General features: G+C 36.5%; 1 protein-coding gene across 1 annotated transcript in view; it reads right to left on the reverse strand.

Annotated features, from left to right (window-relative positions):
* Positions 1 to 21,408, reverse strand: part of POU6F2 (POU class 6 homeobox 2) — a 728,490-nt gene extending 707,082 nt beyond the window's left edge. The window contains exon 1 of the mRNA XM_042783132.1: positions 21,304 to 21,408. Within this exon, the coding sequence (XP_042639066.1) occupies positions 21,304 to 21,408 (105 nt within the window). The remainder of the gene's footprint in view (positions 1 to 21,303) is intronic.
* Between the last annotated feature and the right edge of the window lie 3,804 nt (positions 21,409 to 25,212).

The raw sequence follows: 25,212 nt of genomic DNA on the forward strand, positions 1-25,212 counted from the left end.
ACCACAATAAATTTAAATAAATAAATAAATAAATAAATAAATAAATAAAAAGAAGTATGGTCAAGGAAAGGCAAACACACAAAAGGCAAAGTCGGTGAGCATTTCCATTTCTTCTACAAGGAAAATAGAAGTTCAGAGCTTGAACTTTCTATTGTAGGTAGGAAGCAAGAAATGAATGGGTGGTGATCATAAAAATAGCTAACATATATGTGGTGTTTTCTGTTTCCTATGCACTATACTGCATTCCTTATGAAACTGTTTTATTAAATTCTCACAACAGCCTTCTAAATGGCCACTTTTATCACCCCCATGGACTGTTCAAGAAACTGAGGCACAGAAAGCCTTAGTAAGTTGCCCGACATATAAAAGTCAGAAAAGGGCAGTGGGCCTGGTAGCACAGCCTTGCAGTCTGATATTACATACCCTCTTCTAACACTTTAGCAATAAATCCTTGAGGGTATTTCTGGTGAAACAGACAAGTTTCAGGGGCAAAATTCTTGAAAGTCAGCTTCTTTAAGAGTATTTTCAAGTATGGGAAAAAAAAAAAATCATTTGAGACCGAGAGTCCCATCAACTTTATAACTAAAATTCCATTGCATAGTTCTAATAAGCCTAAAGACACAGAACAGATAGATGTTCAGGAATTCCCAATGAATCTCTGGGAAGCTACTCAATATCTCTGATCTCTTTTTAAACATGAGTAATTGCAGCACAAAAAAATCAAAAGAGCTATGCAAAGAACTATAATGAAAAGCCTTGAGCATTGCACTTCAGTATCTGAGGTTAATATAAATACAGTGAATCCTGTGAGAGGATTCACAGGACTGCTTTGTTTCTCCAGGTCTTATAACTCTCTCACTTTTGACAGGGTATAGTCTTACCACTTTCTACCACTCTCTATTAGTGAAAAATGATTGAGTTTTCCTTTTCTGACAGGTTTCTGCCTTATACATATTCTGGCTTTCACTGGCTTACTGTACAGACATACCTCAGATATTGAGGGTTCAGTTCCAGACAACTGCAATAAGGCAAATATCACAACAAAGTGAATCACATGAATGTTTTTGTTCCCAGTGCATATAAAAGTTATGTTTACACTGTACTGTAGTCTATTAAACCAAACCAAAACCGAAGTCACTGCCATCAAGTTGATTCTCACTCATAGTGACCCCCTTTGGGTTTCTGAGGTGGTAAGTCTTTACGGAAGTAGATTGCCTGGTCTTCCTTCCATGGATTAGCTGGTAGGTTTGAACTACCAACCTTCTGGTTGGCAGTTAAATGCCTTAGGCACTACACTACCAGATCTCCTTGTAGTCTATTAAATGCACATTAAAAACCAAAAACCAAACTCACTACCATCTAGTTGATTCTAACTCATAGCGACCCCTTTTGGGTTTCTGAGGCAGTAAATTTTTATGGAAGTAGATTGCCCAGTGTTCCATCTGCAGAATGGGTGGTGGGTTTGAACCACCAACCTTCTGCTTAACAGTCAAATGCCTTAGGCACTACGCCACCTAAATGTGCGTTAGCATTATGAAAAAGCTTGATATTTTGTGAGAAGTACCAAAATGTGTAGCAGAGTCACGAAGTAAGCACACGCTGTTGGAAAAATGACACCCATAGATTTCTTTACACAGGGTTGCCACAAACCTTCAATTTGTAAAAACCACAATATCTGAAAAGTGCAACAAACCAAGGGATGCTATTTCACTATTTTCCAGGGTTTCTTCTAGGGAACACTTTTGAAAGGCTCAGTAAGAAGATCTGAGTAGACAGTCCTGCAATTGGGGACTATTGAGAGTCAAGGGTGAGGAAAGTAAGATGGTGTTCTACTACAAAGAGCTTAAATTTTGCCACATTAGGCAGTGAAACCATGGTGGGCTGGGGAGTGTGAACAGAGAAGTGACAAGATCAAAATGGTAAGCAATGAGGCTTAACCTGGGGATTGAAGGAAGCATGGATGGGAGAAGAACAGAAAATAGAGTACAGGTATGAAGTGAGAAGGGGTTGGACCAGAGAGGGCACAATAAGTCAAAAAAATGGGAAATGGGGAAAACAAGACAGAGTCAGCCTGATTCTATGATCACACAACCCTCCTTTTTATTCAGAAGGTCACTGACCAGCACCTCCAAACTCAGCTCTGTCCCAAGCTCTGTGAAAATCCCAGAAACAATGTAAGAACAAAGAATTGTGAGGATGGCATAGGACTAAGCAGTGTTTCCTTATGTTGTACATAGAATGGCTATGAGCTGGAATTGACTCAATGGTATCTAACAACAATGACTACATGTATCTCCACCTTTCAGTTCTAATCTATCCCTGTACCGTGGGTTCAGTAAACAGGCCACCATCCTGGCTTTGTGTTCAACCTTCACTTTGCACCCTAATCCTGGTAACTGGATTTTCCTTGCTCTTTCATGCAGAATTATCTTTCCCTTCAACCTCTGGAATGCACAGAATTCATTCAATCTCCTTTTCCTTTTACCCTCCCTTCTATCTCCCTTACCTCCTCTAGAACCTACCAGATGTCAGTCATTATATCACCTTTCCCTTTCCTAACTGGATTTGCCCCAACAACTGAATGAATTCCTGGCTTTAATGTGTGTTTCCTATAACCAGATTATTGCTACATCAGCTTCATCCATGAAATATTCCTATAGCTTGGAATTTGTATTCTTTTAGGAACATGACATGATATTCATCTAAATCTCAATTAATATAGGAAAATTGAGGATTCTAAAGGAAGAATTGGCTCCAATAAAATTTATTGATTTGTTTGTTTATTATTCTCAGACACTTTGAATTCTAGGTGGGCAAAGGGTTTCTTCAGCCAAGTGGAAAGATAATTTTTAGGAATGACAAAAAAATTAGTATTACTCAGAAGGGTAAAAGTATCTAATGAATGACAGGTGTTAAATTTCACCTCCAGAAGGAGAATTCAAACCCCAGGGAACATGGTGTCCTCTTGTCTACTAAGGGATGAAGATCAATGTTCTGAAACACTTATCTGGAGCATCAGCCATGCTCCTCTTCCATGGTATTCTATTTTGATATAGAAGCATGAAGTCCATTAGAGGTTTCAGAAGTGTTGACCTCTTGTGAGAAGAGGGGAAAAACAAAAAAAAGTTTCCACTTGTGTAAAAACCATTGTATGTGTGTGTGTATAAAATCCTGAAATTTAATTATCAGTGTTGTTCAGTGTCAGTTAGATGCTAGACAGACTTTCCTGCAGATTGTTTTTGGAATCATAAACCTAAACCTGCAACCCTGAGAAATCCCCATTTTGCCCTTAGTCATTATCTTTGACATATGTCAGACTTCATTTTTTTAGTTACCATTTCATATTTTATAACATTACTGCATTCTAATTTGAAACTTGAAAATCACAACTGTTGTTCATGACACTCATTCAAATAAATGAAACCAATCAACACAACACTATTTTTTTAACAACATGATCTAAATTATTATTTTTTATTTATTTTTATTTTTTTCTTTTACCCTTGCCTATATTCCATTTTCCTCAAGTTGTTATTGAGGAGAACAATGCATATTTCATAAAAGTAAATGTGTATATATATATATATATATATATATATATATATACACACACACACACACACATCTTCATTATTGTTTAAAGCTGAGCTGGAAAACCAAGAAAGTTAAATGTCATATGTTCACATATTATCATTTGCTTATCCTTATACAAAGAAATCAAAAATAGCTCATTAACTTTTACTTATACATTATCTTGGAAAAATGTTATTCAAGACCTAACTAGAGTAGATCTTAAATGCATGTCATTGTTTTCAAAGTACCAAAATAATCTCTTTGCTCATTATATTTTACTATTCTTTATATTTGTCAATTTACAGTGAACATGAAGCTGCCAATTAATATGCTAATCTGTGGCCTTTTGTACTTAAAAGTTTTAAAACATGATTGAAATAATCCATTTTCCAGTCTGCAAGAAGGTGAAAATTATTGTCACTTAGCTTGTGTTACATAAAACATTGCTAAAGTGAGTAGCAACACAATCTCTTCACTCACGGTAATATTTTAAGGAATGTTTTAAAGGTGAAAAAGTGTTAGAACAGATTTCTCACCAGTACACAAAAATAATACAAAAGTGTTTTCAGGAAATCCCTGAAAAATAATAATATGAAATTTATAAGTTGTCTTTCAGTCATATTTCTTTAGTCATGTCTTGTTTTATTCGATCCACAGGCAACTTAACATCTTGTCAATGTAAAATCCTGAAACTTAAATTCTGTGCCTTCATTGTCCATTCCTCTTTGTCTTTTAAGATCTGGTAAATAAGACCTGGTATCCCTCTTTATCTTTTAAGATTCAATATTGTGATGTGCTAAAAATAAGCATACACTGGAGATTATGTCAGTGGCACTAAATACATTATGGAATATGAATAAGAAACTACAGCTGAGGAAGCCCCTTTTGTTGAGAAGGAACTGAACAGAGCAAAGATACCTTAAGGTTCAGAATCATTTGAGAAGAGCATTCTACCATATTATAGATTGGTAGAACAGTTATAATGACGTAATCACTTAGAAGCAATTATCGAACTACCACTACATACACTAAGCATCTCTAGAAAGACTGAAGAATTGTTTGGGAAACTGAGAGACAAAGGGAGAGATGGTGAATATGAATACATTTACTTTGACTATAAAGAGCAAGATACCTGTGTAGTCTCAAGCAATTCTTTCAACTCTTCAAAGGGTCACATTCATTAAGGGGCAATTTCACTTAAAAAAAAAAAAAAAAAAGGAAAAAGAAGAAGAAGAAAAGAAAGAGAGAAGAAAGAGAGGGAGGAATTGGAGAGAGTAGGAGAGAGAAGAGGAGATGAGAGGAGGAAAGAAATGAAAAGATAAGGAAATGAAAATTTAGGATGTTGCAATAGTCTAGATAGAAAGCCCAGAACCTTATTTTATTTGAATCCCTTTGTTCCTATTCTCAGCCTGTTAATGGCTCCAATACGACACTAATATTATCCATTTTTCTACCAAAAAAAAAAAAAAAAGAAGAAGAAGAAGAAAGAAAAAGCTGCAGGAATTTCCCAGCTAAAGAGTGGTGGGGAGAGCTTTTTCCTCTGGCTTCAAACTTCCCCTGTGAAGAGGCATTCCATACCATATTGGTGAGTGAAAACAGCGTGGCATCCATTGGTCCCATACTTTCATGGGAATTTGATCATTTCCCTTATTGTTCTGTTCTCCATAGGAGACAGCATTCCTTGGTAAATGAGTCTCTTCAACAGACCCAAACTTCTCTGTAGTAAGTTGTCCCAAGATCAAAATCTTAGGACATGAACAATGTCTGGGTGCAGAACAAAAGTCACATTTTTCAATGAGTTTTACCAGCAATAAAATTAAAATAAATTTAAGAATTAAAGGAAAACTCATATTTATTGCCCTTTAAGATCCCAGTAGGATTTAAAAAAAAAAAAAATGAGTGTATGAGGCAAATATTTATTTATTTTAATGTATAATAGTGACCTTTCCTAAATTTAAATAATAATTGATAGGTCAAGGGCATAGGTCATTTACTCAAAAATGTAATTTGAGCCGTGCTATTCCCTGTACGGTGGTGTGCTATCATCTTAATGTGCTGACTTTAACCAGATAATCAGGAGGCAACATGATTTCCTTTTTTTCAACATTTCCTTTAAACTTCTATTTCTAATAAAGATTTGCTTCAACTGGAAAGAAAGAAAACCATCAAGAACTATTGAAGAAAGAGAGTTGCAAATAGATGAGAAAACTCAAAGAACTTAATGCTCCAGATCTTCAACTCATCTCCTTGTCTACTAACATGGATTCTAGCACACATCTCACTTCTACTCCCTCTCAAAATGCTTAACCCAATTTGTCACACTGCTAGACTTTTGCAGGAGTTGTTATCAAGACTCAGCTCATCTGTTTGAACAATGACTATCTCTCCTCCCTTTGATTCAGAGTGGTCATTGAGGGGAGGGAGGGAGGTGTGGAAGAGGTGGCAGCACAAGATATAAGATATAAGATCTATTATACTACAGGAGCTTGTATGCTGCAGGCAAAAAACACTGTCTTTGCCAAGCCTTATGTTCACTTCTGATACTACAGAGCAATAAGTATTTTCTTGAAGAGTAAGGTGATTCATTTCATCAAGTTATCATATTGGTTCCTAACCATATATCTGTGAGTGCTGACATAGCTGAATTATATGTAAAAGTTACTTGGTCCTACATCCATAGCACACACAAACACACAAGATTAAAATTTTGTGAAAGTTACGAACTACTCGGTAGAGAAGAGATTTTGCTTCTTCCGTCCCATTACTGCCTTGTGTTTAAATGTCATTTGAAAGGAAGGAACATAGTTGAAAATAGTTAAGCAGTATAAAAGATAACCTTTATTTCATTCAATTAAAAAAAAAAAAACTAGAATTGAAAAAGGAGAAATACCACAATATTATTAAAATATTTTCCAAAATTTGAATTAAGAAATACCTCTTTGGTAGAATCCTTGATTTCCCATCACCATAATCCTTAATGTCAACAATATAATTGGCTCATGAAAATGAGTTTAGAAGTGCCAACGTACTGCTGAGTTTTTATGCAAGAATAGGTAGAGAAAGAGAACCTATCTTGCAAATTTAATGCTTCAATTTCAAATTCAGGTGAGGATGTTAAATCAATTACAAGACAGACAAAGGGATTTCTGAGGATATTAATCCCATATAGTGAGGACTCTACTAGTATTATAAAATATAAACATATTTTCATACCTTCCCTGAAGTTGTCTTCTCTGAAATTGTTCCTCACATCTACAAAGCAGTGCATACAGGCACTCTATTAAGGTCTGTTATATCTGAAGGTGTATCTCATAGAATACCAGGAAATTAACTCACTGAAGCCAGCATGACTCCTTGTTTAGTTAAGAGCAGCTCGTTTGGTGGAAGTCCATCAGAGAGCTCCAACTTGCTATTCAGTCCTTCTACCCACCATCTAGGAGCTCTGGTAGCATAGTGGCTAAGACACTTGCCTGCTAACCAGACGGCTGGCGGTTCAAACCCACCAGCCACTCCTCGGAAGAAGGTTGGGCAATCCTACTTCCGTAGTGATACTGCCTCGGAAACCCAAGGAGGGGTCGCTATGAGTCGGGGCCGACTCTACGGCACATAACAACAACAACAACAACCCACCATCTATTATACTGCTTTATATTTTATAAAAGAATCATTTTCCAGACCATCACGTGAAGCACAATTATAGCAGGTGTTGATGGCAACAATAAAATTCTTGTATACAGAAAATGATTGTCATGGATTGTTAAGAGGAGGTGGAGGAGGAGAAGAAAGGAAGGAGGGAGGGAGGGAGAAAGGGAGGGAGGAAGGATAATTTCTGTAATGAAATCTGTCTCCGTCATGAGATAAAACTAAGAATTATACTTTCCAGGCCATCTAAGATGCAGCAATTGCTCTTTGCTTATCTGGAGCAAAGAACAATGAAGAAAACCAAAGACACATAGAAATACTTATTCCAAAGGACTGGTGAACCATGTGAACCTCACCTTACCCTGAGACCAGAAGAACTACATGGTGCCCAGCTACTACTGTCAATCACTTGGAAAGAGATCAAAAAATGAGATCCTGGATAAAGAGGGAGAAAACTGCAGAACAAAACTCAAAATCACAAAAACCAGGCTTACTGGTCTGATAGAAACTGGTGAAATCCCAAGGCTATGTCCCCTAGTCATCAATTGAACTCACTCCTGTGGTTTCCAGGCAAACAATATACAAGCATGTAAAGTGAACATTTACACCAGGTAGTACACTCCTCAGAACAATCAACCACAGGAGACCAGAAGGACAGTATTTGCACAGGGAGATACCTCAGAGGGCAGGAATGCATAGGAAAGAAGGACACAGGGAACAGGTAATCACAGGGAGGATGTGGGAAGAGAGCTGTTACATTACGGACATTGTAATCATTGTCATGAAACAAAATGTGTATGAACTGCTGTATGGAAAATGAATTGCTTTGTAAACTTTTACCCAAATCACAATTTTTAAAAAATGACGCTTAAAAAAAATAATAAAAAGAATTACACTTTCCAGAGACAACATTTAGGGTGATATTTCAACTCTGCTTTTGTGTTTGAATAAGGACTTATATATCCTGCTCCAACATCCTTAGATCAGATTCTAACTCTGCCACATACAGTCTGTGTGACCTTGTGTCACTTCCTTAGCCTCAGCTTTTTAATTAATAAAATGGAGGTAATAACACTACCTATTTCACAGAGTAAAGATTAAATTGAGTTATGCTTGAAAAAGGTCCTGGCATCCAGTAAGCTCCCACTAACTGATTGATTAGTGTTGGTATTGTTGTTGTTGAAACAGTTAAATATCTATCCCTTTTCTAGATGTAAAATATTATTAAACATGATCTCAAATATTCAACAAAGCTAACAAAATGCCCACTGAAACATATGCACACACTTAATGAGTATCAGAACAAATTCCCTCCATTCTCCTGCTGTGGAATGATAAAATGTAGGGGGTACATTGACTAATCTGGGAGCTCTGGTGGCATAGTGCCCAAGGCATTTGACTGCTAACCAGAAGGCTGGCGATTCAAACCTACCAGCCACTCCTCGGAAGGAAGGTTGGGCAACCTACTTCCGTAGAGATACCGCCTCAGAAACCCAAGAAGAGGTCACTATGAGTCTGGTCCAACTCAACAGCAACAATCTTTATTACATTATTTTTAAAATTTAAAATAGCATGCATACAGTTTAAGAGACACTGGAAAGACCACATTATAATTATATGTAAAACTTCAAAAAAACTGAATCAGAGTATCTGGGAATGTGTCCTGCACATCAGTCCATCTTCAATGTTCCCCCAGGTTGTTCTAAAAGGCAACAAGCATTAAGAATTGGTATAGAAGAAAATAGAGAACCCTCAGAAAGATCAGGGCTAAAACCTATCTTTCTCCTCCCTAACTATATGGCCATACATAAAACACAAAGCCTCTCTGAGTCATTTCCACTTTCCTAACATGGCAATGATCCTTTGTACCTACTTCAGAGAGTTGTAGGTTGCAAATGAGATCATTAATGTCCAAAGGTATACTCTGCAATTTGTTCTTTAGAGCCTATTTTGAGCTTCAGGTGAAGGAGCCAGCTACTCTGAAACTTATAAATGAAGATTGCTCATTTCCTATCAAGTTACTTATACTAGTATCTGAAAGGAAGAATGGAGAAGGGGGAAGGAAAGGGTCCATCCAATTAGCAGTTCCATAGGATCATTTTTGGGAATTTGTACTGCAAGAGATCTCACAGTCAGTTCAAACTTCCATCTCTGATAAAATTTTCATTACTACCCACTCCACTTTCTTCTTTGTACAAATGAGACAATGTGGTTAAGATGAATGCATAGAGACATATCATAAAATAAATGTAAAATATGACTTTTTCTAGTCTCTTAAGTACTTAAATAGTATACATTTTGTCTAGCTTAACAAAACTCCAGATTAGTAGAATCTGAGGACTAAGTTTGATTAGTTTTGATTCAACCACTCTGCCAACTGCATTATTTAATCTATGCATCATAGATGAAGGATTGGTCTGACAATATGAAGTATAGAAAACAGAAATTTAACTGACATTAATTACCATGAATTTCTTTTGGTCTCCTTTTTGCTAATCTACGTATACTAACTGAATCATGCATTAGAAACATATATCTCTGCCAATTATCTTAATAAATAACACTGAGGCCCATAGAAGAAAATACATTATACATTTTTTTCAGCTGAATTGGTAGCTTGGAACAAACACAGAGGTTTTAAAGCTGTAATGTATATGATTGATTGATTGAGAACTGGTTCCTTATTTAATTCTCTCTTTTCTCTTACTTCTTTGTTACTAAATACAGTATTGTGATCTTTATTGCTTTTTTAATTGGGTTAATCGTTCATTATCAATGACAAATATATTTTCATGTTGCATAAAGCTACTTTTAACTTTACATTTATTCTTAGGAGATGCTATTTATGAGTCTTTTTGTTAAAGCAAACTCCATTTGGAAAATTCTAGAATTTTTTATACTAAGAGATGTGAAGCATCTTTACTTACTAGACTCATTGCAAAGGCTAATTTATTTTCAAAAAGCTACATACTCGGTCATTCCTTAAAAAGTTAGAATTAGAAATAACATTTGACCCAGCCATTCCATTACTAGGTATATATCCTAAAGAAGTGAGAGCCATGACAAGAACAGACATATGCACACCCAAGTTCATCACAGCACTATATACAATAGCCAATAGATGGAAACAACCTAGGTGCCCATCAACAGAAGAATGGATAACCAAACTATGGTACATACACACAATGGAATACTATGCAACCCTAAAGAATAACATAGAATCTGCAAAACACCACATACATTATGCTGAGTGAAATAAGTCAATCACAGAAGGACAAATATTGTATTAGTCCATTACTGTAAAAAGTCAAGGAAAGGATTATATATGGAAGGGAATTTTCTTTGTTGGTTAATTACCAGGGGTAAGTGGGGAGGGGAGGGAACACTTAGATAGGTAGAGACAAGCATTGATTTGGGTGAAGAGAAGGGCAATGTACCAAATGCAAGTGATCAATATGCTAGCATTGAAGAAGAGGAAGACATACAAAGCTGCATGAAAAGCACAGACAACAAAGATGAACCCTTTTGTACATACAGTACTGCATTGTCAGTGAAGGCAAACACTGATATACAGGAGGATAGATGGGTGGACAGGCTGAACTATTAGGTATGTCTATGAAGCTGGGAGTGGATCCAAGACCATGTACGGGGTTGGCAGACAATGATTCTACAAGTATATTTGTATATTCTATAAGAATCTCCAGATATGTAGTAGAGCTGACAAGTGACAAGGTTGTAGTTACTTCTTGGCTACAGCCAGTTTCCCAGAGGGGGAGAGTAGCTGGACCTGTGGGCTTGAGACCATAGTCACAGGGCACTTTAAGCTCAGTTGGAATAACATACTACACAAAAACATTGTTCCACATCCTACTTTGGCAAGTAGCAACTGGGATCTTAAAAGCTTGCAAGCAGCCATGTAGATGCAACGATGGGTCTCTCCTCATCCAGGGCAAAGAAGAATGAAGAAAACCAAAGATTCATGGAAACATTTAGTCCAAGTAACTGCTACACCATGCAATCCTCAGCCTATACAACTATGAGACCAGAAGAACTAGATGGTGCCCGGCTACCACTCAGAGGGGGATCTATGTAGGAGATCCTGGATAAAGTGGGAGAATAATGTAGAACAAAACTCAAGATTATTTAAAAATAAAAAAAGAGCGAGAGAGACCAGGTTTGCTGTTCTGATAGAGCCTAGTGGAAGCACCGAGACTATGGCCGCTAGCTGCCCTTCAGGTCTGGAACTGAACCCACTCCTGTGGCTTCCAGCCAAACAAAAGACAGCCATATGAGCTGAACATTTGCATTAGCTAGATACACTCCTTGGAAATATCAATCATGGGAGAATAGAAGGGTTGTCTATGCACAGGGAGACAGCTCAGGGGGCAGGAGTGCATGGAGGGATGAACACTGGGAAGACGTAACTATGGGGAAGAAGTGGGAGGGGAGCTGTTGCATTGTGGTAAATTGTCAATGTCATGAGACAAAGTGTATGTTAGCTGCTGTATGCAAAGTGGCTTTGCTCTGTAAACTTTCACCCAAATCACAATAAAAATTAAAAATAAAATAAAATAAAGCTACACACTCATGAAGAGAGAACTGGCTAACTAAATCATTGTACATCCCCAAAACAGAGTACTACAAAGAAGAACGCATTATCTCTTTGTAGTAATATGAGAAGATGTTCAAGATATGGTTTTAAAATGTAAAAGTAAATAGAAGAACTTTATGTATAGAATGGAGTCCCTGAATGATTAACACAAGCAGTTACTAACTGAAAGAGTGATGGTTCAAGTTCACACAGGGGCTGCTTAGAAGAAAGGCCTTATGATCTACTTCCAAAAATCAGCCATTGAAAACTCCATGGAGTAGTGCTACTCTAACATGCATGGAGTCACCATGAGTCAGCACTGACTTGATGACAATTGGTTTATGTATTATACTATGGTCCACATGAGTTGCATGAAAATTTTCTATGTTCATATGTGTACAAAATCTCTAGAAGTGTCTCTAAGAAAATGCTAGCAGTGGCTATCTGTGGGGAGTGAAATGGTAGGGATAGTTTCCTTTTCACTTTATTCTCTTCTGTGCTGTTGAAATTGTTTGCCACTAGCATTACATTAGGAGCTCTGGTAGCATAGTGCCTAAGGCACTTGACTGCTAACCAGAAGGCTGGCAGTTCAAACCCACCAACCACTCCTCGGAAGGAAGGTTGGGCAATCCTACTTCCGTAGTGATAACTGCCTCGGAAACCCAAGGAGGGGTCGCTATGAGTCGGGGCCGACTCACGGCAAATAACAACAACATAACAAGCATTACATTTATATTTTCTAAGAAAGAATATTTGAAAGGCTCCTTGTAGGAAGGATTACATCATGTAGCTAACCTCAATCATATGCATATAAGAATTCTATTCATGTTCTATGAATATTTCTCAGAGATTCCACTCTCTGCTTAAACTAACTGTTTAAATTCTGTTTGATGGATAATGGCGGAAAGAGAGAAAAACAATACTAGTTGATATGTTTCAGCACTTGTACAACACAAAATGGAATGGCCATGTTTTGGGGAAGGATATAACCAAAATGATCATCTCCTTTCAATATACTAATCAACTATGTACTCAAATTCATGAAATAATCTTGAGTTTTAAAAGTTGAGAAGTTTTTTTTTCGATTCTCTTCAATAATTTACTTGAGATGAAAAGTATTTTAAGAAAATATTTATCATATTTTCTCATGTATTAGATTAAAAATAAAAACAGCGATTTAGAATAGTTTTAGATTAGAAGTCAAACAATCTAGAATTTCTAAATTGTCTAAGTTGTTTATGTGTGTGTGTGGGGGGGGTTAACTAAATAAATTGCCCCATTTTAATTCTTACTCTAAGTTCCTTAAGTCCTTAGAAATCTTTGTAAGTGGAAAAAAGTGTTCAAAAAAGAAAAAAACAAAACTTTGATTCTTTAATATATTCTTAATATTTCACCAAGACACAAAGTATGATTGTCTTGGATTTGAGCAATAATGTTATCATTTGTTTTGGTAAACCTTTTAAATATTACTACAAACACCTTTCATATTAGCAACATTAGAAATACACATATGGATGTGTAAAAATTCACTCTAGAAAATAAATATTTGAAACAAAGAAAATTAATACAGTAGAAATCTACTTTCCAGACCCTTAGACACTATTTCCTAATATGAACAGACAAATTTTCAGATTTGTGATTCTGATATAACAGCCAAATTTCCACAAAATCTCTTACTTTTGCCCCAAATTTTGACCTTGGGCATTTCATACAACCATCATCATTTCTGCCTACCATTCACCCAGCATCTTGTCAAATCTGGCTGCAAGATTAAGTTTCCTGATTCAGAATTCAATATTGCAACCCTAAGGATATAAGATCCAAGCTGGAACATTGTTTTGTTTTTTTTTTGAAAAAAAAAGTGGGTAAAATCATTTCAGCACAGGCATCACAGTTTGCCCTGACCACAAGGATAGAATTATCAGTACTGATACTAAGTGAAATGAGTTTGCTGTTTTTGCTTTAGTCGTACACATTAAAGAGCATTTTACATTTGTCCCAACTCTCAGCCTTTTCCGCAGAATGGTGAAAGAGCCTTGTTTCCCACTGTTATTCAAGGCTTACAAACTAACTTGCTCTGTCTGAGGCAAGCTTGGCCTGCCATAGTCTAGAGTTGTGTGTCTGGCTCCCTTCTCACCCATGCTGGGCCTTCAATTTTAGAAAGATAGAACTCAAGATCTATTCACATACTTTCCATATTAACTAGAGCTTCCGATATTTATCAGATGTTTGCCTCTCACTCATAAAAATATTTAATTTTTTAAAGTGGTCTATATATATGTCACACTGAAAACTATACTCTTTGTAAATGATGCATTTTGTCTTTTAAAGAAGCGTTAGCCTGAGTTCTTATGATCAATGCTAAAAACACCATTTAACAAGTATTTAATCTTCTTAAGTTCACTTGCTTCTTTGAGTTATCAGGCATCAGAGATGCATATTTTGTTGTTCAAGCACTTCTAATTATTCATCAAAAATCAAATTTATAAAATGTGCAAAGTCAAGATCATATGAAGTCCTAGAAACATCTTTGTAATAAAGCTGCTATTTCATAGCATAAGACCACTGGTTAAACATTTGTGAAAATCTCCAAAAGTAAAAAGTGCTCCTGACTTTTGAAAGCACCTGACAACAACAAACTTTTGAAATTTGTGTTCTATGGCAACAAGCACTGTGAAGCTTTTTATTATTATTTGTCATTTACCTTTGCCTTTAATTTTATTTTTCCTGTCCTAACATGTTGTTTCACTGCTTATTTGTAGCATCTAAAATTGCCAGATGAGATAAAGTAAGCTTATAAATAACAGAAACTCTAACTACAGAAGCAAGCCTGTTGATAAGCTTTCTGCCACTGTTCTGCTTTGTTTTGCTTGAGGTCTTGTCTCGCTTTCGAATGCCCTTTCCTGCCTGAACAGCTCACAAGGATTCACTTGTTACTTATTACTCATCAAACTGACTTTGGATTGCAGTGGAAAAGAGAAGAAAAACTGATTGAGAAACGGCAGTGAGAGAAGAGAGCAAAATGCCAGAGTGATGCATTTCAGTAACTACATCCTTTACATTAAAAGTGTCAACACATTTATTTGCATCTCTGACCCTAGAAGCAGAGATCTGGAAATTGCATGGGTATGTCTTCCAGTACAATTGTTTTCACCTCCTGGAAAAAATAACTGAAAGTAGGTGAAATTTAGAATAATCTCTTGATCCTCAATTTTTTCTCTTGAACTAATGGTTAGAAAAAAACACCGCTGAGGGAAACAAGGATGCAGTGCACTCAGAGTCAGCACTAAGTATCAAGAGCTAATCTCTGTCTTTTGAAGAGAGTCCTTCATATCACTGGGGTTTTAAAGGTAGTGATAAAACAAAAAGCTATTTTCTGAAGCTCAGCCAACTTGAAAAATAAAATGTTTTAAAACCTAGACAGTTGCCTTTGATATAAATAATCAGAGGTGTTTCCAATTATTTCACTGCTACTTAAATGCAATGGTTTTATTTTTAGGAGATATGACAATAACAGCATCATTTTTAGCTAGAGTAAAATATGAAGAAAATAACACAAGATTATAGCAAACTAAGAAGGAATTTATCAGATAAAAATTAAGTAATTTTTACCACAATTGGCTTGCATGATAGTATTGGGTGGAACAAGAGAAAAACAGAGAAAATTAATCCTTCCTGAAATGTAATGATAAGTCTTTCCCTCACAAACCCTTCTTCACTTTGAGTTTCAGAAGAAATAAGTAAAAAGTGAAACTGGTACAAATCTTGGTTATAGTTATGGATAAGTTATGGCCCAAGACAATATGGCTCAATGGAGAAATTTACATGTGCTTCCAAAGTAAGGTCTGACTTGGTAATTTACTTTATCAGACATACATTTGCATCTACCAACAAAAGAAGAAACAAAGAAAAGAGGAGAAGAAAAATGTAAAGGCAATATTGGGATTATATAGAGAGCAGCTATTATCTCTCAAAGAAACATTTGCCCATAAAATAAAAATTGATGTAAAGATTGTATAATTTAGATTTTCTTTTAATGTTCAACTGTGGTCAGCACTTATTTTTTCTGCACATTGTTTCTTCAAGTCTTATCCTTTTACATTTGAATCTCATTTCGGAGCTTTACTTTCTGTTCTATCAAGTGTTTGGGAAAAAAAAAGCAACAGCTTATACAACATCACAATGCAATTAAAAAATGGAGTTTTCAATATATGCATACATGTTAATTGATGAAGGAAAAAGAAGAATGCTTGAAACTCTTGTATAAAATGCAGTTTACATCGCAACGTAATGGTTAAATTAAAAAGGCCTTTCACTGAGATATTACATATAGGACACATTACATTCTAATTTTATTTCACAGGCAGTCGTAGTTTACTTGTTATAGCACCATTTCTGCACATGCTAGAGAGATCAATCCATAAGTTTTAAATTCTTAAACATTAAAAATGATATTTGAATAGTAGATAGTGAGGGTTTTATTTTTTGATCTTAGAAATAGAAAAGTTTCTTTCAGGGCCCAGTTTCATAAGCTGGTTGTCTAGTTTTATCATTAACATTATTGTACATTAATATTAATACATTGATAAATTTTACTCTAATGAACAAAATTGGCTTCACAAATTAGGCACCTGCAGAGATAACATAATGAACTCAATTAAAGTATAATTAAATTAAAATTAACCAAATTAAAATATAACATATAACCAAAAGGTAAGAGAAATTGAGTACATCCAATAAAAACTAAAAAGCTAACATCAAACTTTCCTCTAAGTGGAGTATGAAGCGTTTAAAGTCAGTGGGAACATTATAAATTCAATTTTGGTGGATTTGGCACTTATTAAGCTAATGCTCCAGCCATTCCTCAGAAGGAAGATGAGGCGATCTACTTCCATAGTGATACTGCCTCGGCAACCCAAGGAGGGGTCTCTATGAGTTGGGTCGGACTCGACGGCACAAAACAACAACAACAATGCTAATGCTAGTACTACTTTGTATTCAGAAAAAATAATCCATAATTAGTTTGTATTTTTCTGGTATACCACATAATATCCTGAGAGGAAAAATATTCTCAATTAAATTCAAGTAGTAAAGTAGTAATACTTGCTCATCAATATGTCAGTTTAAAAAAAAAAGCGGGCACTCAGACATGTAAAAATGACTTTTGTTAGGCCAAATGAGAGTTAGACTAGCTGCCCTAATATAATTATTCTGTTTAAGGAAAGAAAACCAGTCTAAATGGACTGAGGAAGATCTAAGGGTGTCTTATTTAGACACTGCTGGGCCCCATCCCTCCATAGGTGATTTCCATCTGACATCAGCCTGGGCATGTTCTAGGTAAACAAACAGTATGTTAAATACTTTATGGAAATGGTAGAGTAAAACAAACCCACATAAAAAAACTAATTCTAACATAGGTGAGAACTTTAAGGGGCAGAGAGAGTCTAAGTTGACAGTGGTGAAACAATATGGGCAGAGACTGGGAGAATGGAGACCCAGTGTGAAGTATATAACCATTGTCAATGTACATATAAAAATTGTTGAATGGCTATATGCTTTGTTGTGCATATTTTCACACACAAAATAAATAATTGAAAAAAATAAAATTGTTTCTCTACTGAAACAACCAAGGGTAAATATTTTGTGATTAAAAATCTTCCCAAGAGAAACCATGCAGTGTGACACAAGCAAGACAAACACAGATATGCCTTCACTCTGCTCTCTTCTTCTGAGCTCCTTGCACACACAGGGAGCACAGACTCAGACACCCACAGTAGTTTCCTAATACACAACTTTAAACCATTTTAAATTGTCTGAATCTATCTATGATTTAAAAAAAAATTCATTTCCTAATAAGGAAAAATTACAAGGGCTGTTAATTGAACTAATATTGCAATTAACATGGTTCTTCATGCTTCTACTAGTGCTTTAGCAATGTCAACTGGAAGTGCACCCATAAGCACTTTAATCTAGTTGTATGTCTCCCATTCCTAGCAAGCTCACAAATAGGCTTGATAAATATTTTTATCTAATTTACCTTATCCATTGTTTTTATTAACAGCTAATTTAATATCCTCTGTTCTGTAATATTTGCAAAATCAGTATACAGATGTGTGCAGACAGCCTGGACCCTCAGGCCTGCGTGTCAAGATGGCAGGCTAGCCAGGGTCCTCTGGGGACAGCAATGCCAGAAGGGGGATTGGACACGGTGACCTGTCTGCATGAGATGAGGGGGGAGAAAAAAAAAGGAGGTCTGTAATACTGATGAACTAATCTGTCACTCACAAGCTCAGGTCTGGAAAAACAAAAAGATGATTTTTGTTTAATGAACATGAGAGGTGATAATCAAGATATGCAAAGCCCTGGTTCAGAACCCACTTAACTGTTTAGTTGAATTGATTTGAAAATTATCTGAAGGATAGCAATCCATCCTGTGGTTCAAAGGGTTTAGAAGCTTACTTCACACAACTGCTATTAAAAATCAGGGTTTGACTTCCAAAAACTGTCTGAATGAACCAAGTTTCTTGATCTGGGTACACCAGGCAGAGAGAGTTTGTTCTTCCAAGTACTAGACTGCTTAATTGCTTGTTTAGGGGAGGAAAAACCCTGGGGGAAAGGCTTATTTGAGCAATATCTGCTCTGTGGAGCTAGTATGCTCTCTCAGGCTAGATTATGGTCAGCAGTGCAGTCTACCCCTCCCCTCAGTGGAAACAACTGTGGCTATTTAATCCTAGAGGTGAATGAAAAAACACTAAACATATTTCATGAGTATCTTTTGGTATTCTATATGGGAAAATATCATTGAAAATCAATTATTTGCTCCTCCAACCCAAAGCCATTTACGAACAGAAGTCAGAACAGAAACAATAAAAGGCAATAAAAATTATTATTCCAATATGTATTTGAGAAGGGACATAAACAATTATTTGCATTATCAAATGGGACAGTTTACACTTGCTGAGTAAGTCAAGGATGTAATTTAAATAAAGAGCTGAAAAATAAACTCTTCCTGGTTATGAGGGATTGCAAAGAGATACAGATTAGTTGTAAATTCTTTTCCTGATTGCTTGAAGTAGTCATGTAAATAAATATTCTTAGTTTTGCTATAATATTGAAAATTAATTCATTTCAAATGTCTTTGCCACCTTTCTTTTTACATCTGTAGCTAAGGGTTCAATTTAGGTTGTCTGACATTTAAGGTATGTGGATAGGGCAGTGTGCTATTTTTCTTTCCCTCTTGAATAATGTTTCAATTTCAACAAAAAATAAGGATTTCAGTTTGTACATTTTTAGTATACTACCTTGACATATGTATCTGAGTTGTTTAACAAATAATTTATGAGAATAATATTTTTTGAAAACTTTGGCTACTTTGATGCACTATTTAGAAAGTATTCATAAAAAGTCATTAACATATGTAATTCTTGGGTATACTGAGCCTTTAAAAATCACTTAGAATACGCACAAAACACAGAGGTATGTTATTATTTAAAACTAATTTTAAATACTGACAAATTAGAAGTTATGTCTGGGATCTATGAAGCATATACCTATTCCTTTTTAAAAATATACACCTGTACCTTCTTGAAGCATGTATCTTTGCTATTGATTTCTAATAAATAATATTGAATAACAAACTAGAAGTATCTCTCCTGATTTTTCACTAAGCTTTCTGTTCCCAAACAAGGGAAATATATACGAAAGGAAATCATTTTGCACAGAATTAAGTACCCTAACTATCACATATGGAAGAGAAAACATGCTTGCAACCAAAAAACAAAGTTTTATTGAACAGGACAAGACAGTTATTAGGAGCTCAAGTTTTATTTATATGTAAAAAGATAATCTATTTTAACAGGTATTTATTAGATTCTGTATTCCACAATTATTTTACTTTATTTTGCTATGTTTTATATACTTGTTCATCAGTAAGCTCTTACAGTGAACTGAGTATTAGCACTATACAAAATCTGTCTACATATTTTCTCCTGACAAATGTATACCCATCCTTCACTTTCTACATGGCTATATAACAAAAATCAACTTGAAAGTTTTAAAAATATATTTTTCTCTGGAAGTAAAAAGCTACTGCTTTCAAAATAGTGTGAGACTGTGGTAAACATAGTATTATATATCTGACATTTTTCATCTAAAAATACATTATGAAGCATGCTGGTGTTAATAAACCATGTGCTTTCAGGGCCCTGGATTGCTTTGCTATAATTTTGTTGAAAAGAGAGTAAGATGGTCTATTTCCTCCACACTATTAATATACAGCAAACAAATTTTAAATTATCACCTTACCAGCTTGTCTTGATTAGAAAGTGTACCCCCCCCAAAAAAAGTTTTAAGAGTTTTTAAATATTCGTAACCATATTCTGATTTATGAGTTAACAGTTCATAAGTCAGCATACATAACTTAGATATTTTCTGGTCAAAAAAACATTACCAAGGGGAAAAGAAAAAGAAAAGGAAATCACATATATTTCCTCTTTCCTCACCCCACCCCCATCATAGTCAGAAAAATAACCCTCTGTCTGCGGCAGGATCCTATCATTCCTTTCACCACTTAGGTTATTGGAAGGCAAATGAAAACACAATGACCCTTTCCTCTTCCGATTTAGCTTGCAACACCAATATTTAAACACCAACGTAAACTACCGACTTCACAGAAAGCACCCAACAGAAAGAGCAAGACTCACTGACCCATTTGGAAGACAAAGACGACAGAACAGGAAAGCTCTAAAAATCAGCTGGTGAGGCCTCTGAGAGATAGTCTTCTGGCATTTCATCACAGCAGCCCCAGACCAGTTCACCTCCCTGGATACAGGGAGGAGGAACTAAATAGAGCTGTTTATTAAAGCTGTTGTGCTGGATTGCATTAGGACGTGCCAGCAGACCACCTGGACCTTTCAGATTGTGGCAGTGTTTAATTTGCAGCTGGCCCCTCTGCAGCAGTCAAGATTCCTACTACATTTACCAGGCTCAATCACACATTATCTGAGTTATAAGTAAAGGCACATACATTTATATATTTATATGTTCCATGTGGAGAGAGAGAGGGAGAGCATGCAAGCAAGAAGAATACAGTCAATATAAAAATATTGAACAGCATTAGAAAAATTTTAACTACTACCCAGGAAGCATAACACTTTATTCTCTTCTCACACTTTATTTCTTGTAGAGATGATTGTCTAAACAGAAAAAATAAATTCTCCAAATAGAATTTGTAAACATTCAGACAAAATTATAAATTAGATTTGTCCTTGGATTTTCTGTTGTTTAGTTTTTGTTTTTGAGCATCACATTGAAGTTTTAAACTGAGGTTTCCAGAGCAGATTTAATGGGTGCCTTTTCCCTTTCGCACTTTCAGCACTACGCTGGCAGGTAGCTGAAGATACAGATAGAAAGATGGTACTGTAAATATGAATTATGTGAATCATATGGTGAGACCCTTGTGGAAAAAAAGGGGAGTTGAGAAATGGCTGACTCCATACCTGACCAATTACAGCTTGCATGGTCCCCGTGTCCTGCTGCGCTGAGAGATCACAATCCATCATATGTTGTCTTTGAAAAGGAGAATGGGGGTTTCTGGCATGCATCTGTCAATCAACTTCTGCACTCACAACCATCACCAAAAGCAAGGGGAAAAAAAGTCAAGCTGCTCCACCAAATAGGATGAAACTGTCATGTGACCTCCGGCACACACACACACACATTCACTACCTCCATAGAGGGTAAGAATTTTCTGTAGATATGAAATGACATTGACAAATATCCAATACCAAGTAAATAAAGTGAGACAAACAGCTATTCACCAAAGACAAAACATTGCCTGTAATCTTCTGCTAAAGGTTTAAGAAACCTGAGGATTTTTGTAATGCTCCAGAAAGCTGTATTTAAAAAACAGGAAAAAAAATAAAAAACTGTTGATTGTTGAGACTGTGATTTTTACATCATCATATAAATTTTTTAAATTATAACTTATTACCCTATTTCTCTTAAGCCATGCCTAATGATTTTATTATCAGTTTCCCTAAATGATCTTTTGACAATACACTGCAGTTTTATAAAAAGTCACTTTTATAGAAAAGTTTGAAATGTTACCATTGCATAACAAAAATACCCTGATATTTGTTGACTGGAAATGGATATATACAATCATTTGTGTAAACTGTGATGACCACTCAGATATAAAATATTCACAGTGTGTAAATAGTAATCACTAAACCTTTCATCTTCTAAAAGGTTAGGAAATGATTTACCTGTGGCTCATCTAAATTGATGTAAAGTGATAACAAATATTTTAACTTTTTTTCATTTAATTTGAGCTTTTTGATCCCACATACTTCAGGATAGATTCTTAAGGACTATGAATCTGTTATTGTAACAGGGACATAAATATAGCCTAGTAGCTTTTTAACACTTTCAAGATTAAGACTAGAAAGTGATTTCCAAAACAACTCCAGATACTGCAAAGTTGCTCTCTGAAAATCCAAAACCATCAATAGTATCCATTAATTGTGTAGCCTTATGGAGTTACTAATGTTTGCGTATATCTACTTTTTAAACTAAAGTTCATTAGTTGGTGTACTCCCCTTAACTCTCCAAACATTTTATACAACAACATCTCTATTACTAAAAGACATTTTTTTTTTTTTTTTTTGAGGTTCAGAACTGACGTTTATCTTGAGAGGTAAGGAGAATTATGGGAACAATTTATACATAATACATGTTGTTGTTGTTGTTATGTGCCATTGAGTCGGACCCGACTCATAGAGACCTCTCCGTGGGTTTCCGAGGCAGTAACACTACGGAAGTAGATTGCCCCATACTGTAATATTATTTTAGAGAATCTCTTGCAAAATAATTAAAAGGAACCTCAAGTAAGAAAATAACAGTATTAGACACTTAGAAACAAACTAAAAAAAAAAAAAAGCTTTAGGAGGAAAGAACCAAGGATTGAAGTTCCATGTACTTCTCATTAAGAGTTGCTCCACAATATTTACACAGACACACACTTAAGTCAGCATCTACAAATAAAAAGAAACCGTGCAACTGGGCAGCCCTCTTGGGGCCTGGTCGATTGGAAAGGTTCTTCTAAACGTCATTAAAACGTTAACCATTGGCGTGAAACCCTGTGGTCCATGCCCCTGAGAGGCACGGAAATACCCCGGGTGTTTCTGCAGTCAGTCTGGATTAGGACGCTGCTAGCACTCTGTCACCGTCTCTGGCCGCCCAGGGGAGACAGGGACAGCCGATCCGGGAAGCTAGGGGCCGTGGCTGCCGCGAGACCTCCGAGGACTGAGCCAAATTTGTCCGGAACCTGCCGGCGCAGAGAGAGCAAGTGCGGGAACGTCTGCTCCTCGCTTCCCCTTCCTCAGGCCCTTTTTGAGGTAGCCAACAGACAGACTCAGAGTGTGAAGGGACCAGGGTAAAGTTGCGCAGGAGGGAAGAGTTGGACTCCAACCCTCGGCGGAACTGAGCAACCTCCACCGGGTTTCTGATTCTTAGGCTCCCAGCTTTCACCCCTGGAGTGCCTCTGGGGCGCACGAAGAGCCTAGTTCTCTCCGCCTGCTCCAGCTGGGGAGGAGTTGGAAGAGAACCGGGATCGCCGCTGGGCATCCTCGGAGGTGCAACCTGGCTTTTCTACTCTCAACTCCACATTGAAGGCTCAACTTCTTCCGGGGATCTAAACTTTCTGGCGCCTCCTGGGATTCTATCTGTCGTGGGGGTGGCCAGGCTGCAGAAGGAAGCCAAAGAAAGACCCCACTGTCGCCCTATCCCTCAGATTATGGTGCTCCAAGTTGGCACAAAGACAACACTGTTTGCTTACACTCTGCTTGTCTACATGACTATCTGGCCTATCTTAATTATAATCATTATTATTAGGCAACACTGATGGAGACCTGTGCCAGGCAATGTGCAAGCATTTCACGTCACATTATCTCATTACATCCTCAGTGAGGCAAGCGCTATTGTTCCCATTTTACAGATGAACCTCAGAAAAATAAAGATAATTGCCCAAGATTAAAAAGCCAAGATTTCAATCTACTCTGAATCCAAAGATAGCGCTTTTCACATGAAATCTGAAAATTAGGTTAATAGAATGGTGATCACATATAAAACGAAAACCAAACCAAGTCCGCTGCCGTCATTCCAACTCATAGCGACCCCACAGGCTTCTCTACCAAAGCAGCCTGTGTTGTCTTTCTTTCAACGAGCGGCTAGTGGATTCCAACATCAAAACTTTGGGTTAGCAGCTCAATGCCTTAGCAGGGGCACCACCAAAACTCCTTGACCACATATAAAATACTACTAATTCAACAATTATTTATGGCATCTATACTATGTGCCAGGTGCTGTGGTAAGTGCTAAAGATACAGCAAAATAGATCCTCAGGGATCTGATATGCTAGTGGTTTGGACACATGTTAGTCAAACAATCACAAAAATATTAAAATTAACTATGCTAGGAGCTATAAGGAAGACTGGGCAATCTACTTCCGTAGATCTTCCGTAGAGATACTGCCTTGGAAACCCAAGGAGGGGTCGCTATGGGTCGGAACTATGGAAGGCAAGGAGTTTGGTTTTTGGTTTTATGGAAGAAAGTAAGTGATACTAGAACTTACGTCAAAGGAACTGAGAAAGTACTGACAGTGAGTGATGGGGGAGAGGGATCAGCAAATCTTCCCCAGGCAATTGAAATGAATTAAAATGGAAGGATATTAGGAGAAAAGGGGGGATGGGGTAAATATTCTCTTCAGTAGGAAAGTACCAAATGTCAGAAGCACCGTGGCTAATTGCAAAAGCTCAAAAAAAAGCACTGTGTCTTGTGTGGAGCAAAGCCAGTAGGGGAGAGAGACACTGGAGGCAAAGGACCAATCATATAGGGTCTCCTAGGTTATGTCAAAGATTCCAGGACTACTGAGAATGTTGTAAGCAATAGACACACCTGAATCTGAAAGATCTCTATAGCTTAAAGTGAAAAAGAGTTTGGCAGGAGGATATAAAAGTGAATTTGCTGAAAATCAAAACAACAATGAGATACCATCTTACTCCAGCACCAGTAGCAAAGTTAAACAAGGCAGAAAATAACAAATGCTGGCGAGGATGTGGAGAGATTGGGACTCTCATACACTACTGGTGGGACTGTCAAATGGTACAACCACTGTGGAAAACAGTATGGCAATTCCTTCAAAAGTTGGAATTAGAAATACCATTTGACCCAGCCATTCTATTACTAGGTATTTATCCTAAAGAAGTGAGAGCCATGACAAAAACAGACATATGCACACCCATGTTCATTGCACTATTTACAATAACCAAAAGATGGAAACAACCTAGGTGTCCATCAACTGAGGAATGGATAACCAAACGATGGTACATACACATAATGAAACACTA

The sequence above is a fragment of the Orycteropus afer genome, unplaced genomic scaffold, assembly GCF_000298275.1.
Source record: "Orycteropus afer afer isolate SDZICR_OR568_19922 unplaced genomic scaffold, OryAfe1.0 scaffold00690, whole genome shotgun sequence".
NCBI lineage: Eukaryota > Metazoa > Chordata > Mammalia > Tubulidentata > Orycteropodidae > Orycteropus > Orycteropus afer.